Here is a 25,502-nt window from a genome sequence, read left to right as displayed (position 1 = left end):
CATCTTCTTTGCTATCGTGTTTCGCACAGTATAAATAAGAGGTTTATCTGAGAATATATCACATACTCCAATAGCACTGTCGTCGTCGGCTTCTTCCTCTGCTCTTATGCAACCGACGCTGGAACCGCGCTGAATCGCCATTTGTGCGTGTAATATCTCTCCGTTTCTTTTCTTCCATCAGTTTCAACATTTCTAATTATCTTTCTATAATGATTTTGCTGGAAATTTTTCTTTTCTACCGCTTCGAATGATTGAAGCATTTTACTCTTCAGATAGTTTTGATGTTTACTAAAAACATGGAATCAATTGTTTTAATGTTGTAAGAGGCGAAACTAGCGTTCGAATTAAGAACGCAGAATCGCGTTTGAAAATCTGTTCACGTCCTGACTCGAACGAGAAATTTTCGACGTAACAGCTTCCTGTTTTTCATCATCGAAATACAGGAGTAGGCAATGGAAAGCGCATGGAGCAACGGCAAGATGAAGGTCCTGAAGCCGAGGACTTCGAACGAGAACATTCCACCGATGCAGATAGACTCGGATGAGAGAAGAGGACGCTATATCCAACCGTCAGCGATGAGTCCACGGTTTCAACCGTACGCCGAAAACATCGACGCCGGTTCGCCTCTCTCGCGTTACCTGTTCGCCGGATCGCCGTTGTCCGGGAAGGTCGCTTCCGCCAGCGAGGCATTCAGCCCTCCCTCGTTCAGCGCATGGTCCACGAAAGGTCTTCCGTATTGCGGCAATAGTTCGGGGCGGAGCAGCAGCTTCGGCTCTCGCGGTAGGTTGTCGCCGTCACCGCTTTCGTCGATCGAGAACATGGAGGTCGCGTCATTCATGTCGCCGCCAATGTACCGAACGGCGGCGACTGGGGACGACGACGTTCTCGTGATGGATGACATTCTAGTGAGACCAATGTCCGGGGGAAAGAGTGGAAGGTCTTCATCCTCCTCCGGCCGCGGTTCGTCCTCTTCGTCGTCGGCGTCCAAGAGCGTGTTCAAGACAGATATTTGCAGAGCGTGGGAAGAGTCCGCTAGCTGCCGCTACACCTCCAAATGCCAGGTTAGGCCGCATCATTACTGTACAGTGATGAATTGCAAGATTAGTATATTTTCTTCATCACTTATTTTGATTATAAGATATGTCTGTAAGACGTTTATTTTTTACTTCCACAAATTTGAATGATGTTTCTTTTTTCCGCCCGTAAATTTAAAATTAATCATTGTAATTTAAACAAGTATGATTTAGGCTTTATACAAATATTGTTAAGAGATTATTTAACCCATAAGTAGATTATAGAATACTTTATTTTGATTTTACATTTTTATTTTCAAAATTCTATCACAAGTTTATTCTATATTTATTGACAGATAGAAGTGTTTTAGTTGAAGGACTAATTAATATATATTTTTAAAAATTATATGAAATACAAATATCAATTTTAAATTTAAAGGATAAAAGTAAATTTTACTTTAACATTTAGAAATATTTAATCTTAAAATCATGTAGTAATAATGGGAGTATGTTAATTTTTTTCATGATTTATTATTGTATCATTTTAATATTGTATTAAATAAAAAAGTAAATATTTTAGAAATATAATGTATATTTAATACTTTCTTTATATATAAGAAGATTAGTAAAGAGTTAGAATTATTCATTAGTCCGGTGGTAATTTATTGGTGGTAATTTATTGAACACGAGTGGGAAAACTTTCACTATTCTGGCTGGTCTCAGTGGAATAGAGGAGGAATAATTTTAATTTCCAACCTTTTATAAATCTTTTTTCATGGGTTGTTTGAGGGTGGCGAAGAGTCTGCTCTACGTGGACGTACTCAGGGTAAGGTAAACTGTGGTTAGTAGCAGTGTTTTTTTTTTTTTTTTTCTTGTTCTCTTCTTTCTCTAGAAAATTATCTATCGTTCTTGGGAATTTATCTGTTATATAGATATGATTCTTTATCGTTCTCGGGTATTTAAATTCTCTAATTATATGCTTGATTAAGACAAAAGCTTTGCCCACTGGAAGAGTAATTCTAATTTCAGGTGTGCTTATTCAAAGAAACTCCAAACCAATTTTTTGTTTTAAAGAACGTAGTTTTGTCCTTGCAAATTTCTTGCAAAGTTGGGCAACTATTTTTAATGAAATTGTAAACATTCATGTATAGAGGAATTTTTTTCAACAAAAAGAGTATTATTATTCTTTCTTTTCTTGGTTTTCTTTACCATAACCTCAATGCAACCCGTGGTTTCTTTCCCTTTTGGTTCCCTTTCTAGGATGAGGAATGTCTTGCTGTGGCGAACTCTGTTGAATTCCACTTTGTGTCACTTCTGGTTACGTCTTTGTTAAGTCATATTGGCAGATGTTATATTAGGGATTTTAAATGTGTCTAGAAGGTTTAATTAAAAATCTTCGACTCCTATTATGTTGTCATTCCCCGCCGATTTCTTTCTTTCCTTCTCTGTTTTCCACGTGTAGAATTATAATATAAATTGCAGGGACAACATGAAAAGAGAATGATTAATTAGGTGATTATCAATTGTAAACAGGTCATGTTACCCATTCTAAATTAGGGTGAGAATGAGCTTTTGACTAAAATATAACTACCCACACTTCAACATGGGATCACGATTTGGACCTGGATAATGCTACTTGACATGGAATTAAGTTTCCGTCAGAGGAATCTGCTAAATTAGTCTATTGGTCTGGGGTTCTGAAAGGTTTAACGACAAAGGGTAGCAAATATATCTATGTTATTGCATTTTATTGAAATGGTACTATATAATCTATGGTAAATGATTTTGTATTCAATGTCAATAGGAAATAAATTGCCCTGTCTTCTGGTATTTGATAGCTTAACGGTGTCAACATGTTGTAGTTACACTTAAAAGAAGAGGCTCAGTCTGGTCGTCCCTCCCCGAAAAGCAAATCCAGGGTAAGCAATACACCAATATGCTTAGATACAAAAAGGCAAGTATTCAGGAATTGAGTGTTTCTTATCGAGTTATGTAGGCAGAGACAAGCACATCATCATCTGTGAGAGCAGGATCAAGCACGCATGGCCCAAGCAGCGACATTGTTGAACAGCAGGATGCAGGAGCGGAGTCTGATCAGCAAGGCGCAACTTCCCAACCAACTTCACCCGAATCTGCCAATAACTGGTCACCCCTGGATGATGGTATTGAGGTTGTACTCCCAGGTTCAGATGAAGCTCCATCAAGAGAAGAAATTCATGCTTATATTTCCAGTCTTAAACATGGCCGGACTGCTAAAAGGAGACTACCGGTATTTGAAGCAATTATCAAAGGGACTTGATTCCCACCATTCATAAAACAACGCCTCTTCACTGATGGAACTTACTATTCTAACTCAACCATGCTGTTTTTTCTTCCTTTTTCATTCGAATAATTTCCCCCACTTTTTAAATAAATAAAATCATGGTTGTGGGGGCGTACTGGAAACTATAACCGTGGTGACCAGAATACCTGTGTAGTTGTGCATACATTTCGGAATAACGACATGATATTAAGAAGAAAAGAAACATTATCGCTACGTTTTTGTTTTTGATTGAATGCCTTTCTTCTACCATATTTATATGGAGTTATATGCACAGGGAATTTGATTATTCTTCAATGAGGTATATGATAGGAGCAGCGACAGTCTAACTTGTACTTTGGTGCTGCAATAATCTTGCAGCCCTAAATTTAGTCAAAATTTGAGGAATGTCACGAGTTCACAACTGAACTATTAGTGACATTGTAGGGTGGATTCGCCTTATTCACATTACTAGCAGTGCACAAGAAAATGATTTCATCCAATCATACACTGCCTCGTGTGAAGGAGAAGGGAGCTCAAGGGGGAGAATATTGTGACATGTCTTGCTTCTGATATTCTTAAAATATTCAAAATTCTCAACAGATAATATTAATATCTAATGAGAGATTGCATTAATCCACGTAAAGAAATGGCATCAACATCAGCGTCTCCACCAAAACCAATCCAAGAGCCACATCCACCAGAATCAAACCCTTCTAGTGAAAAAAAAAGAAGGTTTTTTATCACTGACCGAAAACCTTATCCAAACTCCAATGACTACCATCACACTATTTTCCGTCCCTTGCACAAACCTCTCCTCTTCTCCTCCAAAACGATTCAGATTCAATCCCCAATCCTCCGCACAACTTTCCCCCACCTCTTCCTCACCTTTGCAAAACCCCTCACTACCCAAAACCGGAGTCATTGTCATCGGCGCTGGCCTCGCCGGCCTTGCCGCCGCCACTCACCTGAACTCCAACAACATCCCCTTCGTCCTCCTCGAAGCTTCAGACGCGGTCGGCGGCCGCGTCCGCACCGACATTGTCGACGGCTTCCTCCTGGACCGCGGCTTCCAAATCTTCATCACCGCTTATCCAGAAGCCCAAAAGCTCCTCGATTACCAGTCCCTGAATCTCCAGAAGTTCTACTCCGGAGCTCGAATTTTCTACGATGGTCGATTTCACACCGTCGCCGACCCTCTCCGTCACTTCTGGGACTCCGCAAAATCCCTCACCAATCCGATTGGATCACCCATCGACAAGCTACTAATCGGATCCACCAGAATTGGCGTCCTCTCCAAATCCAACGAAGAAATCTTCGCCGCAGAGGAAGTCCCCACAATTGCTTTACTCAAGAAGCTAGGGTTTTCCGATTCCATCATCGGAAGGTTCTTCCGCCCCTTCTTCGGCGGAATCTTCTTTGATCCAAACCTGGAAACCACGTCGCGCCTGTTCGATTTCATCTTCAAGTGCCTCGCTCTCGGAGACAACACCCTGCCGGCGAGAGGCATAGCAGCTATTCCGGAACAGCTGGCAGCGAGGTTGCCAACTGGTTCGATCATGCTCAACTCCAGGGCCGTTTCCGTCGACCTCTTCGGCTCCAAAACGCCTCTCGTGAGACTGCAAAATGGCGACGTTTTGAAGAGCGAGCTGGGAGTCATCGTCGCAGTCGAAGAACCCGCGGCAGTTGAGCTATTAGCGGGAAGGGTTAGTCAGGTTCCTAAGAAACCGGTTCGAAGCACGGTATGCTTGTATTTCACCGCGAACCGGGATCAGATACCGGTTCAAGACCCGGTCCTATTTCTTAACGGGTCAGGTAAGGGCATTGTAAACAACATGTTCTTTGCAACGAATGTGGCTCCATCTTACGGGCCACCCGACAAGGCCCTGGTATCAGTGTCACTAATTGGGTTGTTTGAGGGTGTGTCCGACGATGAACTTGTGGGTAAGGTTATTGAGGAGCTTTCGGGTTGGTTTGGGGGCAAATTGGTTAGGGAGTGGAAACATTTAAGGACCTATCGAATCGGGTTTGCCCAGCCCAATCAGTGCCCACCCACGGATCTGAAGAAAAACCCGAGAGTTGAGTCGGGTTTGTATGTTTGTGGTGATTATTTGACCTCTGCGACGTTTGATGGTGCTTTGGTCTCTGGGAGAAGGGCATCAGAATCCCTGTTGAAGGATAGAACCCTCACCCCCTCCTCTTAAAATTCTTCCCCTTTTAATTCCAAACAATTATTTTCCATCTAAGACATAACTGTAACTTCATTTACTTATTTCTTTTTCTTCGGTGAATATAAATGAATAAGTGCCCGTCACTGAGATATTTGTTTAAATATGTATGATTCATGTAATTTAATTATTATAATCATAAAATTGAATATTTTTTTGAGATAACTAGTATATGATAAGGAGAAGCGTTTCGCTTTACAGGAATTCCAATGATGTAATCCAAGCTTGTCATCGAGGATAAGTAGGGACAGTAACTGGGTCGGAATCAAACCAAACAACATAAGCCACATTGCCCAGGTTGCCATGGATTCACCAATCATTTGTGCTGTTCACTTGAGGGTGATCCGGAAAGAATGATTGAATGGATTTAAGGAGATTTGAGAATAAATTTTTTTATGTTTACTTGAATGGATTTGGAGAGTGGATTCAGAGATAAAGTTTATGAGAATTAGTGGAGAATTTAATTGATGTGACAGATAAAAAAAATTGTTAAATAGATAAAAATTGAAGATTATTAAAATATCCCTAATTATTAAAGTAATATAAAATGATAATTGTTAATGTTATATTTAATTGTAAAAATATTTATAAAGAATAAAAAATTAACACTAATTATTTAATAATTAAAATTTAAATTTAAGAGTCTATTTAATATTATCAAATTGGTTTCTATTTATTTAAAGATTAAATTAAAAGACAAAATCTTAATTAGTTTTTAAGATAATATTAAATGATGTTAAATTTTTATATATTAGAATTTAAATTTAAGAGGCAATTTAGTACATCATTATAATAATCCATTACAATAGAAAAATAATAATATTGCATTAATGTTGAAGAATAAAAAAAAGATTAAAAATAAAACATAAAGAAAGCTTCTTCTTTCTTTCACATGACCTTTGGAAAAACAGATTGCTTTGTTCTTTCTTTCACATGACCTTTGGAAAAACAGATTGCTTTGTTGAGTTTTTGTTTAACTCATAAAAGAAAATGGTGTGTTTAGGCCTTTCTCCTGAGCCAATATTTTTCCAATTTTTGTTTGGGCCTTTATCCTTTCGCAGGCTGAGCTTTGGGCTGCTTGGTGAAGCTTCTTCACTCCCTTTCTCTTTGTCTCACACGAAAAGGCAGCTAGGGTAGCACCTTTCTTCTTCTCCAACTAAGAACTCCAACATTAGGAGTCTTGCAGCGCGCACAGGAAAATTCTTTCCCTTTCTCTTTGGTTCGTGCAATCTCTTTTTCTTCAGGGACAAACCTACCGTTGGGGTCTTTTTGTCGCGTCGCTGATGAGTTATTTCTCTCCTTCTCCGTTCCAGGGAGGTCGTGGGGCAGAAAGCGAGATACCCTTCTCTTTTCTCTTTCTGTTTTGGACTGCTTGTTGGGGAACCACTTTTCTCCTTCGTCTTTGCTCCAGATCGCGCATGCAACCGAATACGAAGCTCATTGAGAAGTATGTGAACCGAATATCACCCACTGGAACCGAATACAGGTTCTTCAAAAATTATTCACACTCCTGGAATCAAATATGGGTGGAAGGTAACCGAATACACCTCCATTGTTCTTCCTCTTCTTTAGCTTTGAAGTCGTCTTCATCTTCAACCATCATCTTAAAATCGATTATTATGTCAGCTTTAGGGGTTGGAATTATACAATGTGCAAGGGTAAATTAGACATTAGATGGTAAATCCCTTCAAATCTCTGCACTCCAGCGGGTGATGAAAAATTCCCCAATCCCGTAAATTCGCGCATTTCGTTCCTCGCATTTCGGCTAAAGTGAACATGCATTTCTTCGCATTTCATCGCCCTTAAACACGCGTGAACAGTTCTTTCTGCTCAAGTGAACACAGCCTTAGTTTTGAAAGACGTTTTTCTACTATAACAGCATATGTTTGACAAAAATCCCACTATGACTTCCTGCTCCAAAATCTAAAATACCTGGCAAGAAGTTTTCGTAATAATTTTTTATCCCAATTTACAAAATTAAGTTTAAATGCGTTTCGGTGACTATTATATTAAGAATGACATAAAACTATACACTATGATAAAGTAATTTGAGTTCATTTGTCTTAGAAGTCCAGTTCTCAGTTTATTCCTTGAACCCCGATTCTACTTTCGGGAGCAATCAATAGTGCAGAAAGAACTTTAGACGTCTGTTATTTTGGACTTTTAACGTCTGATCTCTGTCCGACGTCTATATGAGTGACGTTAATGAGATGTCGGACCCTTTAAGTCAGACGTCTCTATAGACGTCGGACATATATAGGTTAGACGTCTATATAGACGTCTGATCCATACAGGTCAGACGTCTTTGAGGTTGCTCATGACTCATGGTGATTCGAGTTTTTTATATTTTAGTTGAAGAGAATGTATTGTACATTCTTTTTATTAGATGGTTTTAAAAACGTAGTGAAGGGAATTGGAGGAGTGCAAAATGCAAGAAATTGCCTTCGAAAAACGCCACCCAAGGACATGAGAATAACTGCACCAAAACCCAACGAAAACATATTTTAATCGGTTCAAATGAAAGATAAGACATTAAAGAATGATGTAATCAGAGTAAAATTAATTTAAAACAGTACAAAAGTGAGAAAAGAACCTGAAAAGCGTAACCCGTAGAGAGAAAACGCGACGAAGATGATGAACAATGAGTGTGCGTAACAGTTGTCTCGTGTTCGCAATGTTTTAATGCCGACATTTAGAAGTCGGTTCCCCCATAACAAACGTCTAAAGGGCTTTAGAAGTCGATTTCCCTCATAACAGACATCTAAATGGAGTCAAAAACTGACTTTTTAAATTCTTGGCTCCGCATTTAGACGTCGGTTCTCCCAACAACAGACGTCTAAAGTGCTTTAGAAGTCGGAGTGGCAGGATCAGACGTCTAAATGGAGTCAAAAAATGACTTTTTAAATTTCTGGGTTGTGTATTTAGACGTCGGTTCCCCTAATAACAGACGTCTAAAGTGCTTTAGAAGTCGGTTCCCCCATAACAGACGTCTAAATAGAATAAAAAATTATTTTTGTTTAACTTTTTCGTTTAGTTTTGGCGTCCATTTGGGGGAGCTAACGTATATGAGTATTTAGATGTCAGGCCCCTTCATAGCCGACGTCTAAATAATTGTGTTATTTACGAAAAATGCCACCGATCATTTTTTACGTTGGATATTCGAGGGTCAGACGTCTAAAGGGTGACGTTAAAGGTTAGTGAATTACTAGAAAATTTATTGAAATAATTTAAAATATTTTTAAAGAATGATTTACATATTGTTTAAGATAATGGAGTTGAATTATTGTTTTAAGTAGTGAGGTCGAAAGTTAATTCTTCACATTTTATTATTTTACTTTTTTTAATGTCGTTTTCTTATTGCTTTTTAACTCTTTTGTGCTCTTTTAAAGTCCAAGTCGAGCGGTAGGTATCTACTAAAGGTATTTCGATATTCAAGTTCATTTTCAATTCTGATAGGTTATCACAATTAAATCTTAAATGTTTAATAAATGTAATCACTTACTTTTTTACCTTATCTCTATATTTATAGATTTTGGAGTGAGCTTTTGGTTAAGGTTGACCAAATTACGGTCTAATGTGCCATAAGTATGTTTTACTTTGTTAATTATGTTAGGTTGTGGTATCCTTAATATGTAAAGTGATTGTTTCATCACCTATGAGGTTGGTAACCGATCAATCTAGTTATCGTGGAGGTTTCATAGGATTAACCGATTGATCACTTTGGAAATACTTTGGACATGATTGAGTGGTTTATACGGTACACATATTAATTATAATTATGACATTTGATTATTATATTATCATATTTTTGTTATTATTTACTAAAAAGTGCTACATTATTATTATTATTATATATTTTACGTAAGTAACTATTTTATTGATATTATTACATTACTAGTTTTATTATATAAACTGTAAAATCTAGAAATTTTATCAATATATATATATATATATATATATATATATATATATATGATATTTTTAAAGAAATACTAGAGCTATCAAAACGGGCCACCCAACTCAGTCCACCATGGGTTGGTCACTTAGTGAGTCAACCCAACCCGTCTCATTTATTAGCGAGTCAGAAAAATTCGAACTCAGTCTGACCCACCATGGGTTGGTGGGTAAACGGGTTTGGCTCACTAGCTCATTTAATTACAACTTTTTTTTTAAATAAAAAATTACAAACTTTTTAGAATTTAAATCTAAACAAATTTCACTCCCAACATGAGTGTTTAATTAATTTTGAAAATAAAGAACTTAAATAATTTTTTCAAGCAAACACAAAATAATAAATATTCTTTTATAAAATTAAAATTAAATTTTAATAAAATAAAATTAGGTAGGTGGGTCAACCCGACCCACCACGTGTTCAACCCGCATGAGCTGGGTTTAAATGAGTCGGGTTGAAATCTGACCCGCATAAAAAAAATACAATTTTTTCAAACCCAACCCGGATCAAACCCGTGGTGGGCCGGGTTGGCCCACGGGTTGTGACCCATTTTGACAGCTCTAAGAAATACATACTTATTTATACTCTTACTCATAAGATTCAAACTTGAGTTGAGCGTCAAAAAGTCTTTTGTAGATGGATTTTATCCGATATTCTAGTACTCGAGAGTATAGATCAAAGTTTTTCAAATCTTACCACATGTCCAAAGGATTACGCTCAGGATCTCAATAAGAACATTTAGTGTCCAAGGTGGGACTCAGAAAAGCTTTTCCTATCTTTACACTTTCATGGTCACCATATGAAGTTATGTCTAATTGTATTACTCTTTCATGGTCAAATCACTGTAAGCATAGAGGAAGGAGCAGGGCTCCAACACACCAAGAAAACCAATAGGAGGAAGGCTCGTGCAACTCTTGAGTAGAGCACAATCCGTAATTTCGACAGGGTTCTTGTGAAAGCCGATTCGCCCAGCGTAAGACTCAAAGAGCAAGCAGCACAAAAACCTATATTAAATAGGAGGCACGTTTAACCTAATTTTAGAGTGTTACGAGACTTAGACTAACACTTGGATTCCCAACAATCTCTCCCTCAAGAGTGAGTCCCTTCCACATAGGTACTTCCCTTAAGAACTCTAATTTTAGAGTGTTACGAGACTTAGACTAACACTTGGATTCCCAACAATCTCTCCCTCAAGAGTGAGTCCCTTCCACATAGGTACTTCCCTTAAGAACCAGAGAGAGATACAAACACCAATGAGATCTGAGCCCAACCATATAAGGGATTGACACCACTCTCTACCCAAAACCTTAAGACAATGAGTTAATGAGTCTTTCATCTTTATATAAAGCTATACTTTCTCATTTCTATCCAATGTGGAACTTAGACTCACACTTGGATTCCCAATATATCCCCCATGCCTATGTAAAATTCTATTAAATCAAAATAAAATATATTCTAATTATGATTGATCCCTAATCAAATATTTCATTTTAATCTTTCCTTTTTTGCCTTAATTTTCTTTTATTCCTTTTGTGTGACTATATATAATGAATATATTCTAATCCCTTCTACCAAAAGGAAAAAAAGAATACTTTTTTCTCTAGCCAAGACTCAAACACATCACTCCCAAGTTCTAAACAAACACACCAAATTAAACAAACCATCACAATTAGCTTATCATAGACACACACAACAAATATTACAAATAATAACTTACACCACAAGTTCACATAAAACAAATTAAAAAATAAATAAATAATTTATTATGTGCACAAGCATCAAACACATTACCTTTAACCCATAACAAAGAATTATAACCATCTATGCTACACTTCACTTTTGCATAGCTTATCTTTTCTAATTTTAATTTATGACATCCATGTCCACCACTTTTCTAAATATTTTATTTTTCTTAGGGCTTACAAGTCGTGCTAATCCTCTACTTGTTGGTAGTCGAAGAGACCATCATGGAAGCTACCCTAGCTGACTTACTTGTGCGCAACCTGCCATGCCTTATAATCGAAGTCTCCCATCGACATGGTCTCTGCAAATCAAGGATAAAGAGGATTAGTCATTCAATTAATATAAAATCATAATAGAAATCGACAACCTTACCCTTAAAGAGCGACCCATGATCTTCATCGTTGAAGACTTGAAGCATGTACCCAACAATTGATGGGTCGAGGGAGTTTTCGAATAAGTTTAATACCTTTGTCCTCCTTGACGCTTAGCTGACCATCAGACGCCAAGTTGAACTTCTCAAGGAACGTCAAATATAAGGGAAACTTAAGGGCCTAAGTACTAGTAAACACGAAGTACTCTAACTCACCCGTGACAGAAGAGATGATACAATCATGTTTAGGAAAGAGTACAATCTTTTTTGAATTTGAATCCTCAAGAGGCACAACAAAAATAAATCAGAGAAGAATGCAAAATAAGATAAAAATGAGGATGTCACAGTCTAACAAATTGATAAGTCAAGTGAAGATTCTCTACAAAGATGTTAATTTTTTTTATAAGAATCATAATTTTAATCTAAGAATCAATGAAAATTCTCTCTAAAAAAATTGTAATCGTATATATTATAACTCAAAAATGTTTACATACACATTTAGTGTTCCTATATATAAACACACATGTTTAATGCATCTAAGAAACCCTGAAAGAAAGTCCAAAAACATGAGTTCAAAAATAACTTAAAAAATTAAAAGTAAAAACAAATTGTTTACTATTATTAGTTTTATTATATGGACTTTAAAGTTAAAAAATCCTATAACAGATAAAGTATTTCTGAATAAATATATACATACTCATTCTTTTCTTTTTACTCACAAATTTTCTTATTAACTTAAAAGCAAATAAATTTACATAATAATATTTCTTTATCCAACCATGCTCAAAATCCCGTGAACAGTTGGTGATACTTTTTTGGAGAGAATTTATTTGTCCCAACCACGATAGGATTCTAAGATTCTAGAAACATTAAATTTCTTGTAGATTCAGAGTAAGTTTTGGTAGTTATTTTTACAATATCAAAAGTGACATGAAACAACTAAATATCTACTAATGTAGAGACAGACAGAAAGAGCTATGTTTGGGTTTTGTCTTAGGTGAGAAGACAGGTGTCAGTTGGTGACGCATCGAATCACCTCATGGGTTCCTTTTCCTGCCAGTTGGGAATTTAAAGACTAAAGATGCAGAGGGTAAGATGGTAAATGGGAATTTGAAAAAGAAGCGGTGGAAGGAAGAGTTACCTGGAAATGGAGAGGGAAATGAAGTTGGCCCAAGAGGAGGAGGAGGAGCAGCGGGAGTGGCGCCTGTACGAAGCCTACAATGAGCTTCACGCGCTGGCCCAGGACTTGCAGACGCCCTTCGACGCTCCGGCGGTTCTGGTGGTGGGCCACCAAACGGACGGCAAGAGCGCCCTGGTGGAGGCCCTGATGGGGTTTCAGTTCAACCACGTCGGAGGCGGCACCAAGACCCGCAGGCCCATCACCCTCCACATGAAATACGACCCCCAATGCGAGTCCCCTTCTTGCCACCTCGTCTCCGACACTGACCCCTCCCTCTCTCACCACAAATCCCTCCCTCAAATTCAGGCTTTCATCGAAGCTGAAAATGCCAGGTTGGAGCAGGACTCCAGCCAATTCTCCGCCAAAGAAATCATCATCAGAGTGGAGTACAAGTACTGCCCCAACCTCACCATCATCGACACTCCCGGCCTCATCGCTCCCGCTCCCGGCCGCAGGAACCGTGCTTTACAGGCCCAGGCACGTGCCGTCGAGGCGCTCGTCCGTGCCAAGATGCAACACAAGGAGTTCATCATACTCTGCCTTGAGGATTGCAGCGACTGGAGCAACGCCACCACCAGGCGCGTCGTCATGCAGGTCGATCCTGAGCTCGCCAGGACTGTCATCGTCTCCACCAAGCTCGACACCAGGATCCCTCAGTTCGCCCGCCCTTCCGATGTCGAGGTTTTCCTCTCGCCGCCTCCCTCCACGCTTGACGGCTGCATTCTCGGTGATTCCCCCTTCTTCACCTCCGTGCCTTCCGGAAGAGTGGGCTGTGGAACCGGTTATCTCTACTCCTCCAATGACGAGTTCAAACAGGTTATTCTTATGCTCATTTACCTCCTTCGTATATCGCCAGTTTCCCTGCCGTTTTTCATCTGCTCTTAGTTTACTACTTCTTATTTTGTTTCATTTCAATGTTCGGCATGCCATGTATGTTGCGCATTTTCTTTTCTGTTTTTCTACCACTGTTTCAAATGCCTATCCAGTGGCTAAAAGTAAAATAGCAGATTGTGTGATTTTGGTCATATCTTCATTCCACCCAATATTTTAGCAAAACTAAATCGCTTGGTAAACTAGCATGACATTACAAGTAAATACAAAAGCACACTTATTTGAATGACAATGACCTAAGAAGGTACTCTCAGTATAGTGACTTAATTGCCGACATGTGGAAAAGGAATGTTCTTCCGTCTTGAGCAATTAATGACTTAAATATTGGAAGAAATTGGGATGGAGGGTCATGATTGAAAGTGACAAAAAACTTAAGGTATCCAATTGGTGTAATTGAAACCTGAAGAACCAAAATTGCACAGTGGTGATACTTAAGAAACTAAAAATGAAATTAAGCCAAATAATAAATAAATAGCGCAATGCGACTGCGATTTGAGTTTGTAATTCCCTGAAGCAGTTCATAATTTGGTTAAAATTTTGGTGCACTGATAGTTGAGAGTTTCATTTCCATGATCCATTTTGTTCTACATACGGATGCAGGCAGTGTGCTTCAGAGAGATAGAAGATGTTGCATCTTTGGAGGAGAAGTTAGGGAGGGCATTGTCAAAGCAGGAAAGGAGTAGGATAGGCGTAAGTAAACTTAGGCTGTTTCTGGAAGAATTGCTACAGAAGAGGTACTTATACATTATGGTTTGATTTTAAGTTTATCCGTTTTTTTTTTCTTTTTTTTTGTTTATAATTGGCTGAGTCCTTAATAATGATCGTGCTAGGTATATAAATAATGTACCATTGATCATTCCACTTCTTGAGAAAGAGTATCGGAGTGTGACAAGGAAATTGAGTGACATAAATCAAGAGTTGAGGTATGTTGTAAGTTAAAAATATCTCTGTTGTACTTGATCTGCAAAGGAAGGAACGAGAGTGATAATTTTGGTTTTGAATTTTTTATTATAGAACTGTTATCTATCTGTTTTCCATTCATTACTTGTCTTATTCTTCTTCACATTGTATACAGCACACTTGATGAAGCCAAACTGAAGGAGAAAGGAAGAGCATTCCATGATATGTTCTTGACCAAGGTTTCTTTGCCATAAATTCTTCTTCTCAGTATCTTACTCTTCTTTATTGGTAAAATTATTATGTTTCTAGTTATTTGTCCTCCTACCAATGTGAGGGGTATTTAATCTGTGATGTTTAGCTTGTAGAGTAAACTCTTTGTCTGTCTTAGTCTGTATGTATCTGCATATGCATGCTTGTAGTTAATTATTTTCAGCTGTTTGAATTCATAGTGTCTGAACCTTAAAATGTACTCGTATTTTCCCTCCCTCACTTGCATATTTTCTATTATTCAGTTGTCATTGTTGCTTAAAGGGACAGTTGTTGCACCTCCCGATAAATTTGGTAAATCTCCTATTCCTCTTAGCTGTTTTTCACGGGCTAGCCTATTGAACAGTTGATGATGCACAACACTTAAAAAGCATGCTTACTATCTTTTGATATCCTTTTTCCCTTGACAAGTTGCCTGACCTTTTTTTTTTTTGTTTCAGGTGAAACACTGCAAGATGAACGAATAAATGGAGGTGCATTTATCGGTGCTGATGGTGTTCAGTTTCCTCACAAGCTAATACCTGTAAGTTTCGGCCTACTTTTTTACCATTCTTATGAGCTACATTAGCTTTTCATTGCAGTGGATGGCAATCTAACTACTCTTGATTTTACTATTTTCCCTTTTTAAAAATATGAATAATTTCCATTTTCTGTCTTCTCGTTGATGATTTTATTTAACTTGGGCTGTCTGCTAATTACTACTTCCGTATGATTTTTATGTTTGTGTGGTGGGTGAAGATTTTCTCAGAATCTTGTTAAATAAACACCTGATGATACAGGTCCAAAGCCCACCATTACTAAGGTATATGTTGGGAGAGTTAAAAGGTGCAACACACCTAGGAGAGAGAATGGGTATAAAAAGTTAAAGGGAGGTGGAGGGGAGGCTGGAAATTGGAATTGGGACCCAAGAGAAATTAGGCCTCTTCAATCCCCAGAATTTTTCTTTCTTGCCACTACTGAAAACAGTAATATACACATGATTTTGATTTCATTGATCATGCTTGTATACATTAATAAATGATAAATGATACATACATTTCATAGTCTTGTATTTTCTGTTTGCTTTGTCTCTATAATGGGACAGGCTAACCTATCCTTGTGCACAGAATGCAAGTATGCGACTTTATGGTGGAGCACAATATCATAGGGCAATGGCTGAATTTCGTTTTGTGGTTGGAGGAATAAAGTGTCCCCCAATTACTCGTGAAGAAATTGTAAATGCTTGTGGAGTCGAAGACATTCATGATGGAACAAATTACTCTAGGTCTGTGTGTTTTACCTATTCATTCTTGTAATACTACCATTTGTAAATATTAAAATGACATTGTTTGAGTAACCAGGACTGCTTGTGTAATTGCTGTTGCAAAGGCTCGTGACACATTTGAACCCTTTCTTCATCAGGTGATTAATGCTATAAAAATGAATATATATTCCTTTTGATTTCTTTCTTTAATTATTTAGCTGAATTGCAATTTTAATTCTCTTTTAATTTCTGATTTGGTATTTTAGCCTTCCAATATTTTTGTGATCTTAGTCCCTGGATTTCAAAAATCTGCAATTTTTGTACAATCCTCAAATTTCTTGTTCTTACTTTTTTTTTTCATGATCCAAACTCAGTTCTTAGCAAGTTTGAGTAACCAGCTTTATCATTGACAGCTGCAGTTTTGTAATAATTAGGTTTGATTTGATTTCCAGGATTCTATCATAGTTTTATAATCAAATCTGTATACAAAATGATCCTTGTTGTGCTCTTCAAATTAGAGAAAATAAAATTAACTATTTTTCATATTCCTAGTCTAACTAAATGATTAATTCTCTATTCTCGGCACAGTTGGGCTCCAGACTGTTGTATATACTTAAGAGACTGCTTCCCATCTCAGTTTATCTTCTTCAGGTATTCTTTTGTTTTTTCTGTAAGATATGAAGTATTTGAATCTTACCTAGCAGCATGAGCTTTTAGGACACCTAGTTGTTTACATGGTATCAAGAGCCTCCATAAACAAGATGTCTAAAGTTTGATCCTTGCCAGCTCTATTATTCTAAATAAAAGTGAATCTTAGCACAAGGTAGGGGTGGATCTTTGCATTATCAGTGCTTCAATTCTGAAGGGCTCTTCCACAGCCTGAATATGGTATAAAACTATTTAGGTCTTCACCTAACAGCTTGAGCTTTTGAGATAGTCGATTCTTGATGTTTTTAATGAATAAATTGTTTATGCTTTTGCAAATATCCTCACAGTTTTGTACAATTATTAGTTTGTTATGTTTCCTAACTTATTTTATTTATGGACTTTGTTTGACAGAAAGATAGTGAATATCTAAGTGGCCATGAGGTGTTCCTCAGGCGTGTTGCCTCTGCCTTCAACAACTTTTCCGAATCTACGGAAAAATCATGCCATGAAAAGTTAACCACCACTTGTTCCCATACGCCATAAGTTTGTTCCATATGTCAAGTGAAAAATTGAGCTTTTTTAATAAAAAAGGAAAAATGAATAATCAAGACCTTAATTATAGCATGAGGAACAAGATGCACAGCTCATCTTTTTAAAAGAGAACATCAAGTGTAATATGACATTCTTGCATTACATCATGATTTTGTGCTTTTTTCCATTTTTTTCATGCTTGTTATTTTTAGATGTTAAGGTGCATTTTTCGCCTTGATCTTAAAAATGTTCTAGCTTTGCATTCTTATCCATAATTTATCCTTTTTTTTGTTACATTAAATGTTAGTACACGGCATTGTTTATTTGTTATTTTCTAAATTTAATTTTGTTATCCTTTGCTCTAGATGTATGGAGGATTTGGTTAGCACCACCAGATATGTTTCATGGTCTCTCCACAATAAGGTATTAAGGGGCATTTACAGGGACCGATGCTTTGGCATGGTGCACTTTTAAATGGTCTTGCTCCCCGTGTTGAGTTTAAGCTAGGATTGTATCATTATATCTTCCCGAGAGAAAAGTAAAATATTGTTTCCTAAGCTAAGTTTTCATAGCTCATTTTCTATCTCATTCTAGTGCCACTGTTAACTTTGTAGAGTCGGGCTGGGTTACGTCAGTTCTTAGATTCATTTGGTGGAACGGAACAGACCAACAATGCTTCTAATAATCCTACGGCAACTAATATATCACAAACAAGTGTGCATGACAGAGAAGACACGAAGTCACAACCAGATGTAAAACTCAGTCATGTGGCCTCTGGGATTGATTCTAGTTCATCCATTCAGACAACAGAAACAAAGCTTGCCGACCTTCTGGATAGTACACTCTGGAATAGGAGGCTTGCACCTTCGTCTGAAAGAATTGTTTATGGCTTGGTACAACAGATATTTCATGGCATTAGAGAATATTTCCTGGTTTCCACAGAATTAAAGGTTTGTGATATTTCTTTTTTAATTTAAGCTTCTTTGTGTTTGGTCTGCCAGTTTCCTCCTTCCTTGCTTGAAATGAAAGCTTCCCAGGTAAGCATAGAAATGAAGGTTTGGGCTTAATGTACATGCACAACCTACGATATTTACTGAAAATTGTGATTATTCTTAAATATTTTTTGGCAAAGAGATCCCCTCTGCTGTTACAGTATGACAATATAAGAGAAAAGTGTAGCTCTTCAAGATTACAGACATTGTAAATTGATTAGAGTAGATTGAGTGTGAAAGAATTAGGTTACAAAAATTGATTTGCGTTTTGTTAAGGTTTGAGTTTAGAATAATCTTTTAATCAGTTTTGTTTGAAGTGTAAAGTAAAACTTCAGTGAAGTAAAAATGAGTACGTTATGTGGATTCTGTACCGAACATGAATTCCTGTCAGCAGAAAAGTTGATGTTTTTACTTTTGTCAAGATCAATTATATTCATTGCTACATTTTTAAAAATTTTAAAAATTACTCAAACAAATAGCAACACTTTAAATGGATTTATTTTCCTGCAACTGCTGAGTATAAAGGTATCTAAGCAAGCAAATTATGAGACATTTAAAAAATAGTTGATGATTCTCCACTATTTCTATTTGATTCTTCCAATATTACCAATACTGAGAAAAAATTATAAGTTGCATCAATATCTATTGTAAACAAAGATTTTTTATTTCTCATTTAACACTTGCATATTATAATTTCTCAAAGGATATCAATATATTAAAAAATTCATTTACACAAGCAAAACAGACTGTAGTTTAGGTATACCCCATATTTACATTTATTTTTGTTTTCATTCTTTCAAATTTTTTGTTTTTGCCCAGGTTGATTAAAACTAACACCGCTAGACAATATGTCAAGACTTTGGGGCAATAGATTAGTATAATAAAAGTCATTCATAATTTAGAATTCTTTCATAATTTTTTTCCCCATCTTTTATGCATTGCTTATACCCAATATTTTGCAGTTCAACTGTTTCCTTTTGATGCCCATTGTGGACAAGTTGCCTGCACTTCTCCGAGAAGACCTAGAATCTGCCTTTGAAGATGACTTGGATAATGTTTTTGATATAACCAATCTGCAGCATTCATTCGGGCAGCAAAAGAGAGATACAGAAATTGAACTGAAAAGGGTATTTCTTATTTCATATAACATGGTTTTCTCATGAACAATATCCAGACGTGCCAACTTTGTCTTTTATTGTCCATTATGTTAAACATTTTTTTTCTATCAATGTACAGATCCAGAGGCTCAAAGAGAAATTCAAAATGATACATGAGCAGCTAATTCAAAATCAAGTCATCTGAATATGTGAGCTGCTGAGTATAATTTTCAAATGAAACAGGCATGTGATTTAAAGATTTATGATCTTTCATTTTCTTATATTAATGTGTGCCTAATGAATTATCATAGAAGAAGAATGAATAGGATGTTGATTACGAGGACATTTTGCTGTAGTTAACTGAACATCTCTTTTCCTCAATTAGTTCAAGTCAGGTGCTGTTCTTCTAGAATACATTGTGTTTGGACATTCTTTTCTTATTCTTTTGCGTTACACATAAACTTTTGGTTGTCAAGAGTTTCAAGAATAATTTTAATGTGTCTATAAGTTAACAAAGCAAATTACAGTGGATCAGCACATACTGAGTTGAATCAGTAATCACGCGTATGCTGTTAGTTCTGGCCCTAAATATTGGTTGCGAATGCTTGGACTTAGGAGTGTTTGACATAGTTTAGTTTGGTTTTTGGTTAAAATACATCTGAATAGAACATAAAGATTAAAATTATGTGGTTCTGTTTGAACATTTAAAAAAAAATTCAAACCAAGCGTTGAAATATGGGTGTAAATATTGTATATTTACTTTATACAATAAATATAGATTGATTAAATAATATATAAATATATTTTTTTTATTCGGAGTTCGATTTTCCTATAAATAACAATGTATGTTTCTTTCTGAAATCAAGAAAAGTAATTTTTTCACACCACTTGTTTTAGCGGATTTGTTGGATAGTTTTTTTTATATCTGTCTTATCCTTTGGACATAGAAGTCTATGTCTAATGTTATACCATGATGAGCAAATTTATTTCTAGCTTCACTATACTTACATATTTGTTATCTTTAACATTGTATAGTGTCAAACAACTTGTTTACATAAATTAGCTATTCTTTTATTTGCAAAGGAACTAAAATAAAATATAAAGGCACAAGAGGTATTTAAGCACTTACAAAGGAAAAACAAAGAAGTGAGGAGGTTATGCGGTGTTTATTGTGACATAAATAATAGATAATCCTTATAATCTATCTCTCAAACTTAAAAATCCCCAACATTGCATAAAATTTAAAATAGAAACATTATAGTTAAGCTCTTTGTATTATTTTCTTCCAATACTATATTTTTTAGTACTTTACTCTCTCAAAGCTAATAATCTAATGTGCATACACTAGTACAATCATTCGTAGATTACACATTAAGCTATTTCTTTGTCACTTATTATATAGAAAACATAATTTCTCAGGAAGTCAAGGTTATTCCTAGGCTATTTTGTTTACACAAAATAAAATTAGTAGCTTTCTTGATCTACCACAATTTACTTTTATATTTTGAAGTTACATGTGATTTTTTTAAGTTTTCTACGTTGTGTATTTTATCATTCTTTAGAGAATTTAACAAATCATAACTGAGTTGATATAAAGAAAGATAGCATATACAAGAACAGTTTCTTCGTTGGGTTACAAGATCAACTCGTGTATGAAATGAAAAAGGATAGCATATACAAGAACAATTTTTTCCCAAAATGACAATGTTGGGGGTATGAAATAAATTAGACACGTTTAGTTTTCTTTTTATAGACACACCTATGAGTGAAATAATAGACAATATAATAATATTTAGATAATTGATTTCAATTTAGTTTGAATTAGGTATGAAATTATAAAGTGAAAACTGAACCAAACCATTGAGTTATTCAAAAAGAGATTCAAATCAATTTTTTTTAATTGGTTATCGACTTTTTGAATTGATTCTTAATTATTTTTCGACATTTGTGCTGTTCTAAACACCCTACTTCGAGTGGCAATATACCTATTCTCCCATAAAAAAAATGAATAAAACTTGGTATATAGAAGAGTACTTCTGTATATTTATGGAAAAACATTAAGGGCAATAGCATCATGGAGTTGAGATTGCTTTCCTTTCATCATTACCTAAAACAATGTGGTTCTTTATTATATGTTACTTACAGCCATAGCTATGAAGTGATACCAGTGAGTTCAGCAGGGTAGACCACCTCATCAAAGCATGTAAGACTATAATAGTTTGACGAAGACACCACAGAACTTGAAGGTTGAGAATCATATGGAAAGTTGCAGGGACATTTTGCTATTTCTCTTGGACCTTCACTGTGAATGTCAGGAGGAAGTGGAGAAAGGATAATTTCTCCCATAAGGAACTGGACAATCCTTCTCATATTAGGTCTGTAATGAGGATTGGGATGAGAGCAAAGCAATCCAAGACTAAGCACAAGCTGAGCTTCATCTTTGTCATACTCATATAAACTGGGGTCAATAGCTCTGCAGATCTGTCCTCGGTGATGTAGATCTCTAACCCAATCTACCAATACCAGTTCCTCGGGATTCTTTTGGGGCTCTATTGGCCTCCTTCCACATGCTACTTCCAAAATGAGTACTCCATACCCATATACATCTGTGCTTGTTCTTGCTTTCCCAGTCTTGGTGAGCTCAGGGGCCATGTAGCCTAATGTTCCCACAACGCTTGTTGTCTGTGGATTGATTCCATGCTCGTAAGTCCTTGCAAGACCGAAATCTCCAAGCTTTGGTTGGAGATCTGCATCTATCAGGACATTGCTTGGCTTTACATCTCTGTGAACAACCTGCACCTCACTTTCTTCATGGAGATACAACAGCCCTTGGGCAACTCCAGTAATGATTTTGTATCTTTGTTCCCAAGTTAGTAATTTCTTCTTTTGATGATCATTTTCAAACAGAAGCTTGTCTAGGCTTCCATTTGGTAGATAATCATACACAATGAGGAGTTCATCCTGCTTCCTGCACCACCCATGTAATTGCACCAAATTTCTATGCTTAAGCTGTGTCATGCTTGTTATTTCCGCTACAAATTCTCTGATTCCTTGCCTTGAATCAGGAGCAACCCGCTTTACGGCTACTTCTAGTCCTGTGCTAGGGATTACACCTCTGTAGACTTTACCAAAACCTCCATACCCAATAAGGTTTCTGTCCCCAAACCTTCCTGTAGCTGAATGGAGCTCAGAATATTTAAATTTATGTGTGGCAAATTCGAGTTCCCAATCCTCTAAAACCTCCTCCCTATTTCTTAATCTGTGCAGGGCAAGAGCTCCTATAATTGTCAATATAAAAAGAGATGCACTTGCTAGAGTAATACCTACTGCAAAGTGTTTTTTGTGCACCACCTTAATAGAAGTATTTGACCGAATAAGTGGCACGGATGATTTTTCTAGCTCTTGTGCTGCTGCTCCTACTTTGAAGCTCCAACCATGTATATTATACTCAGCTACCAGCAGACCGTTGGAAGCAGAAAAACCTGCATACATATAATCATCAAACACCAAGGATAGGTCTATGCGAAATGATATCAAAGGAAAATATGGCTTTGGCATGCCAAAAGGAGAAACTGTGACATGCATCATCATCTCCCCTTCATTGTAATCAACCCATGCTTGAATGGGTTTTCCACTCTTCAAACTGAAGGAAATGTTCTTGCTGTGATCTTCTTGGCCATTTCTTTCTAAATAGTATGCTGCTGACTTAGATGTGTTAGAGATGAGGCTGGATATATCTATCCCCACGTGATTATCATCGATGTCTTCAAGTTCAAGGTTCTGTACCCCATCAAACTCTACAGCTAGGAACCGGGTTGAGAGTTCCTTATTACTTGTCTCATTTGGGAGGCCTAAATATTGATTTGTGAGGCACCCTTTTGGTTCGTTGGTAGATATTAGGACGAATGCAAAACCGTGTCCTCCAAGATCTGGGTACTTAGGAACTATGGAAAACACAAAGGTAGTGCTAAAGGTTGAAACAATGGATTTGTTTTTGCTAGATTTGAATGGCAAAGGAGATGGATAGAATGCATGGCCAAAGATTTTTGAGGAATCATTTGTCAAGGTAAGTATGCCATTTGGCCTCACATAAGCTCCATCCATTTTCAAGCCTGCTTGCAGAAAATCATATTTTACAAAATTGATATCCGACAATGCAAATCTCAACAGAGAGTACAGAACAACCAAAAGGATGCCAGATGCATGCATTGCCATGCTTGTGAAGTTGCTATTGGTTGTTGAAAAAGATTAGAACACTGCTATCTGAAATAGGATTATAGTTACTCCGAAGTTTTGGTGGAAAGAGCCTATTAATACTGCGTTTGGAACTATGCACCTTGGAAGTAAGAATCGTTTTTTAAACCCAAATAAGGATATCAATGAAAATAACTTAGAAAAGGCTTGAGACATCATTTTAATTGAAAAATGTCAACTTGTACTTAAATAAAAATCCCTGAAAAACAAAAAGTGTATCTCATTAGAATGGTGAGAAAAAGAAGGAATTAATGTATATTATCTCATTACAAGTACAGATATCAAGATAAAAAGTTAAAATTAAGATAACTCAGTTTTAAGAAAAAGATTACAAACACATGCTTGATCATGTGGCTATTCTAGGCTACCAGTAAAACACGTATGAGAAATAGTTTGAATAAAAGTAGTTGGTGAAGACCTTCTGAAAAACAATTAATATTTTTTTTATATGATTCTGTCGTATTGAAGCTGAGGGCAGGTTATACATTGATTAGAATTCATGCGTTATTCTCACAAATTAACGACTGAAGAAATAACTTTGTTTTGGTACAGTAATTGAAGAAATAACTTGATCAAACCTCTATTAAATAAACTAAAAAAATGTACAGAGTGATGATAAATTACTTACACAAATTTAATCAATCCCGTATTAAACATTTATGGCAAAGTCTAAACGAGTGTATATCCACTCTCTATTATAACCCTTTCTCAATACTTTCTATTTTATTTTCTTAAAACTCTCTTATGACAAAAGATGTTACCACAGTTCTTGTCATAACTTTCAGTTCTCTCCATGACAAGATAAAAAAATGTTATACATTGATCAGACTAAAACCATATGATCTTTTTCCTCTAAGAAAAATATCCTCAGAATTTGATTCTGCATTTGCCAAATTCAAACGGCTGGCTATTGGGGAACTCTGAGATGAACACATGGAATAACGTATACAGCAAAACACTCAATGAATTATTTATACTTGTGTTTTGCATATCAATAAAGTAGTATTGTTAATTAAGTGTGATATGTTCATTTGTCCCAAACTAGGCAACTACAAGGCAAGTGGGTATTCTTGGAGCAAGGACCTAATGTTCCTGGAGAGAGAGACCTGACCCTGTTGAAGCTCAAAAACCAAAGACCCTCAAGATCAAAGTGTCATTGGAGACAACCTTCGTTTTCTACCATACCTGAATTAAACATGTTTAAACGTGTAGAGAGGAAAAAATGAGTAACACCTTATAATTGTGATAGATTATACTTGTAAACCTTGCAAACCTCTCCTTATCCATAGAATTAGTAGTCCAATGAAAAAGGAATTGTAGTGGCCTAATATATTTTGAAGAATAAAAGAAAAACCAAGACAATTATTGGTGATATTGAAACATTACTTTCTTATTACGTGAGTTACAATATTCAACATCCATAAATATATATAAATTTACTTTATTTCTAGTTGTTGGGAATATTTAATATATTCTTCTAACATTAAAGTATATGCACACTAAGTGTAACTAGATATTAATAGATGATTTGATGGTATGATTGATCTAATAAATAAAAAAATCTCGGTAGAATAAATTTTGAATAGCTCTAATAATATTTTAAAAAATAAATTTTAAATATAATTTAATTTTACAATGTAAAATAAAATTTATATTCACTTATATGTTATAAAATTGATTTATTTCTTATAAATGTATAAGCACCATAAGTATTTTTGTAACTCTTCAATTATTAGCATTGGAGAGTGACATATGTGGAGCTTGATTGTGGAGCCATGCACAGAAATGTGTTGAAGTTGATATTCAAGTAAATGCTGACCAAAACAAAGTTGTTGTTATTAACTTTATTTTCTTTGAGTGAACTGTTTATCCCTTACATTTTTGTACTACTCAT

At 36.1% G+C, this 25,502-nt stretch overlaps 4 protein-coding genes across 7 annotated transcripts; 3 read left to right on the top strand and 1 right to left on the bottom strand.

Moving 5' to 3' along the window:
* The first annotated feature begins 6 nt into the window (after nucleotides 1-6).
* Nucleotides 7-3,549, top strand: LOC108342539 (uncharacterized). 2 transcript variants are annotated; one of them, XM_017580332.2, is made up of 4 exons: nucleotides 7-147; nucleotides 444-1,061; nucleotides 2,876-2,932; nucleotides 3,010-3,549. In XM_017580332.2, exons 2-4 carry the CDS (start codon nucleotides 453-455, stop codon nucleotides 3,310-3,312), a joined length of 969 nt encoding a protein of 322 aa, XP_017435821.2. In that variant the 5' UTR covers nucleotides 7-147; nucleotides 444-452; the 3' UTR covers nucleotides 3,313-3,549. The 2 variants fall into 2 exon arrangements, with proteins under 2 accessions (XP_017435821.2, XP_017435836.2); XM_017580347.2 differs by having other exon boundaries at nucleotides 14-143.
* Nucleotides 3,550-3,667: 118 nt separating this feature from the next.
* Nucleotides 3,668-5,626, top strand: LOC108342529 (15-cis-phytoene desaturase, chloroplastic/chromoplastic). Its single transcript, XM_017580321.2, has one exon. It carries the CDS (start codon nucleotides 4,086-4,088, stop codon nucleotides 5,514-5,516), a length of 1,431 nt encoding a protein of 476 aa, XP_017435810.1. The 5' UTR covers nucleotides 3,668-4,085; the 3' UTR covers nucleotides 5,517-5,626.
* A 7,061-nt stretch (nucleotides 5,627-12,687) lies between these two features.
* On the top strand, nucleotides 12,688-24,937 carry LOC108319048 (dynamin-like protein ARC5). Of its 3 annotated transcripts, none has more exons than XM_017550073.2 (15): nucleotides 12,688-13,601; nucleotides 14,277-14,410; nucleotides 14,507-14,599; nucleotides 14,752-14,815; nucleotides 15,089-15,137; nucleotides 15,284-15,366; nucleotides 15,950-16,107; nucleotides 16,184-16,244; nucleotides 16,675-16,737; nucleotides 17,146-17,246; nucleotides 17,631-17,688; nucleotides 17,880-18,215; nucleotides 19,220-19,384; nucleotides 19,494-19,597; nucleotides 24,654-24,937. In XM_017550073.2, the coding sequence occupies exons 1-14, from the start codon at nucleotides 12,753-12,755 to the stop codon at nucleotides 19,557-19,559; spliced, it is 2,280 nt and encodes a 759-aa protein (XP_017405562.1). In that variant the 5' UTR covers nucleotides 12,688-12,752; the 3' UTR covers nucleotides 19,560-19,597; nucleotides 24,654-24,937. The 3 variants fall into 3 exon arrangements, with proteins under 3 accessions (XP_017405562.1, XP_052732914.1, XP_017405554.1); XM_052876954.1 differs by lacking the exon at nucleotides 24,654-24,937 and adding an exon at nucleotides 21,500-21,519; XM_017550065.2 differs by lacking the exon at nucleotides 24,654-24,937 and having other exon boundaries at nucleotides 19,494-19,763.
* On the bottom strand, nucleotides 21,506-23,569 carry LOC108319064 (L-type lectin-domain containing receptor kinase S.4). Its single transcript, XM_017550085.2, has one exon. It carries the CDS (start codon nucleotides 23,567-23,569, stop codon nucleotides 21,506-21,508), a length of 2,064 nt encoding a protein of 687 aa, XP_017405574.1.
* Nucleotides 24,938-25,502: the final 565 nt, after the last annotated feature.

This window comes from Vigna angularis, chromosome 1 (genome assembly GCF_016808095.1).
Source record: "Vigna angularis cultivar LongXiaoDou No.4 chromosome 1, ASM1680809v1, whole genome shotgun sequence".
NCBI classification, from domain to species: Eukaryota; Viridiplantae; Streptophyta; class Magnoliopsida; order Fabales; family Fabaceae; genus Vigna; species Vigna angularis.
Note: the sequence above shows the minus strand (reverse complement) of the source record. Positions and strands in the feature narration are given on the sequence as shown.

Excerpts from the sequence above, each read along its gene's own strand:
- LOC108342539 (XM_017580332.2), top strand. The coding sequence starts at position 453 with ATGGAAAGCGCATGGAGCAACGGCAAGATGAAGGTCCTGAAGCCGAGG. Across the intron at positions 1,062-2,875 it reads GCTACACCTCCAAATGCCAG|TTACACTTAAAAGAAGAGGC; the intron begins GTTAGGCCGCAT and ends AACATGTTGTAG. Across the intron at positions 2,933-3,009 it reads CCCCGAAAAGCAAATCCAGG|GCAGAGACAAGCACATCATC; the intron begins GTAAGCAATACA and ends CGAGTTATGTAG.
- LOC108342529 (XM_017580321.2), top strand. The coding sequence starts at position 4,086 with ATGACTACCATCACACTATTTTCCGTCCCTTGCACAAACCTCTCCTCT.
- LOC108319048 (XM_017550073.2), top strand. The coding sequence starts at position 12,753 with ATGGAGAGGGAAATGAAGTTGGCCCAAGAGGAGGAGGAGGAGCAGCGG. Across the intron at positions 14,816-15,088 it reads ATGATATGTTCTTGACCAAG|TTGTCATTGTTGCTTAAAGG; the intron begins GTTTCTTTGCCA and ends TCTATTATTCAG. Across the intron at positions 15,367-15,949 it reads TTCCTCACAAGCTAATACCT|AATGCAAGTATGCGACTTTA; the intron begins GTAAGTTTCGGC and ends CCTTGTGCACAG.
- LOC108319064 (XM_017550085.2), bottom strand. The coding sequence starts at position 23,569 with ATGGCAATGCATGCATCTGGCATCCTTTTGGTTGTTCTGTACTCTCTG.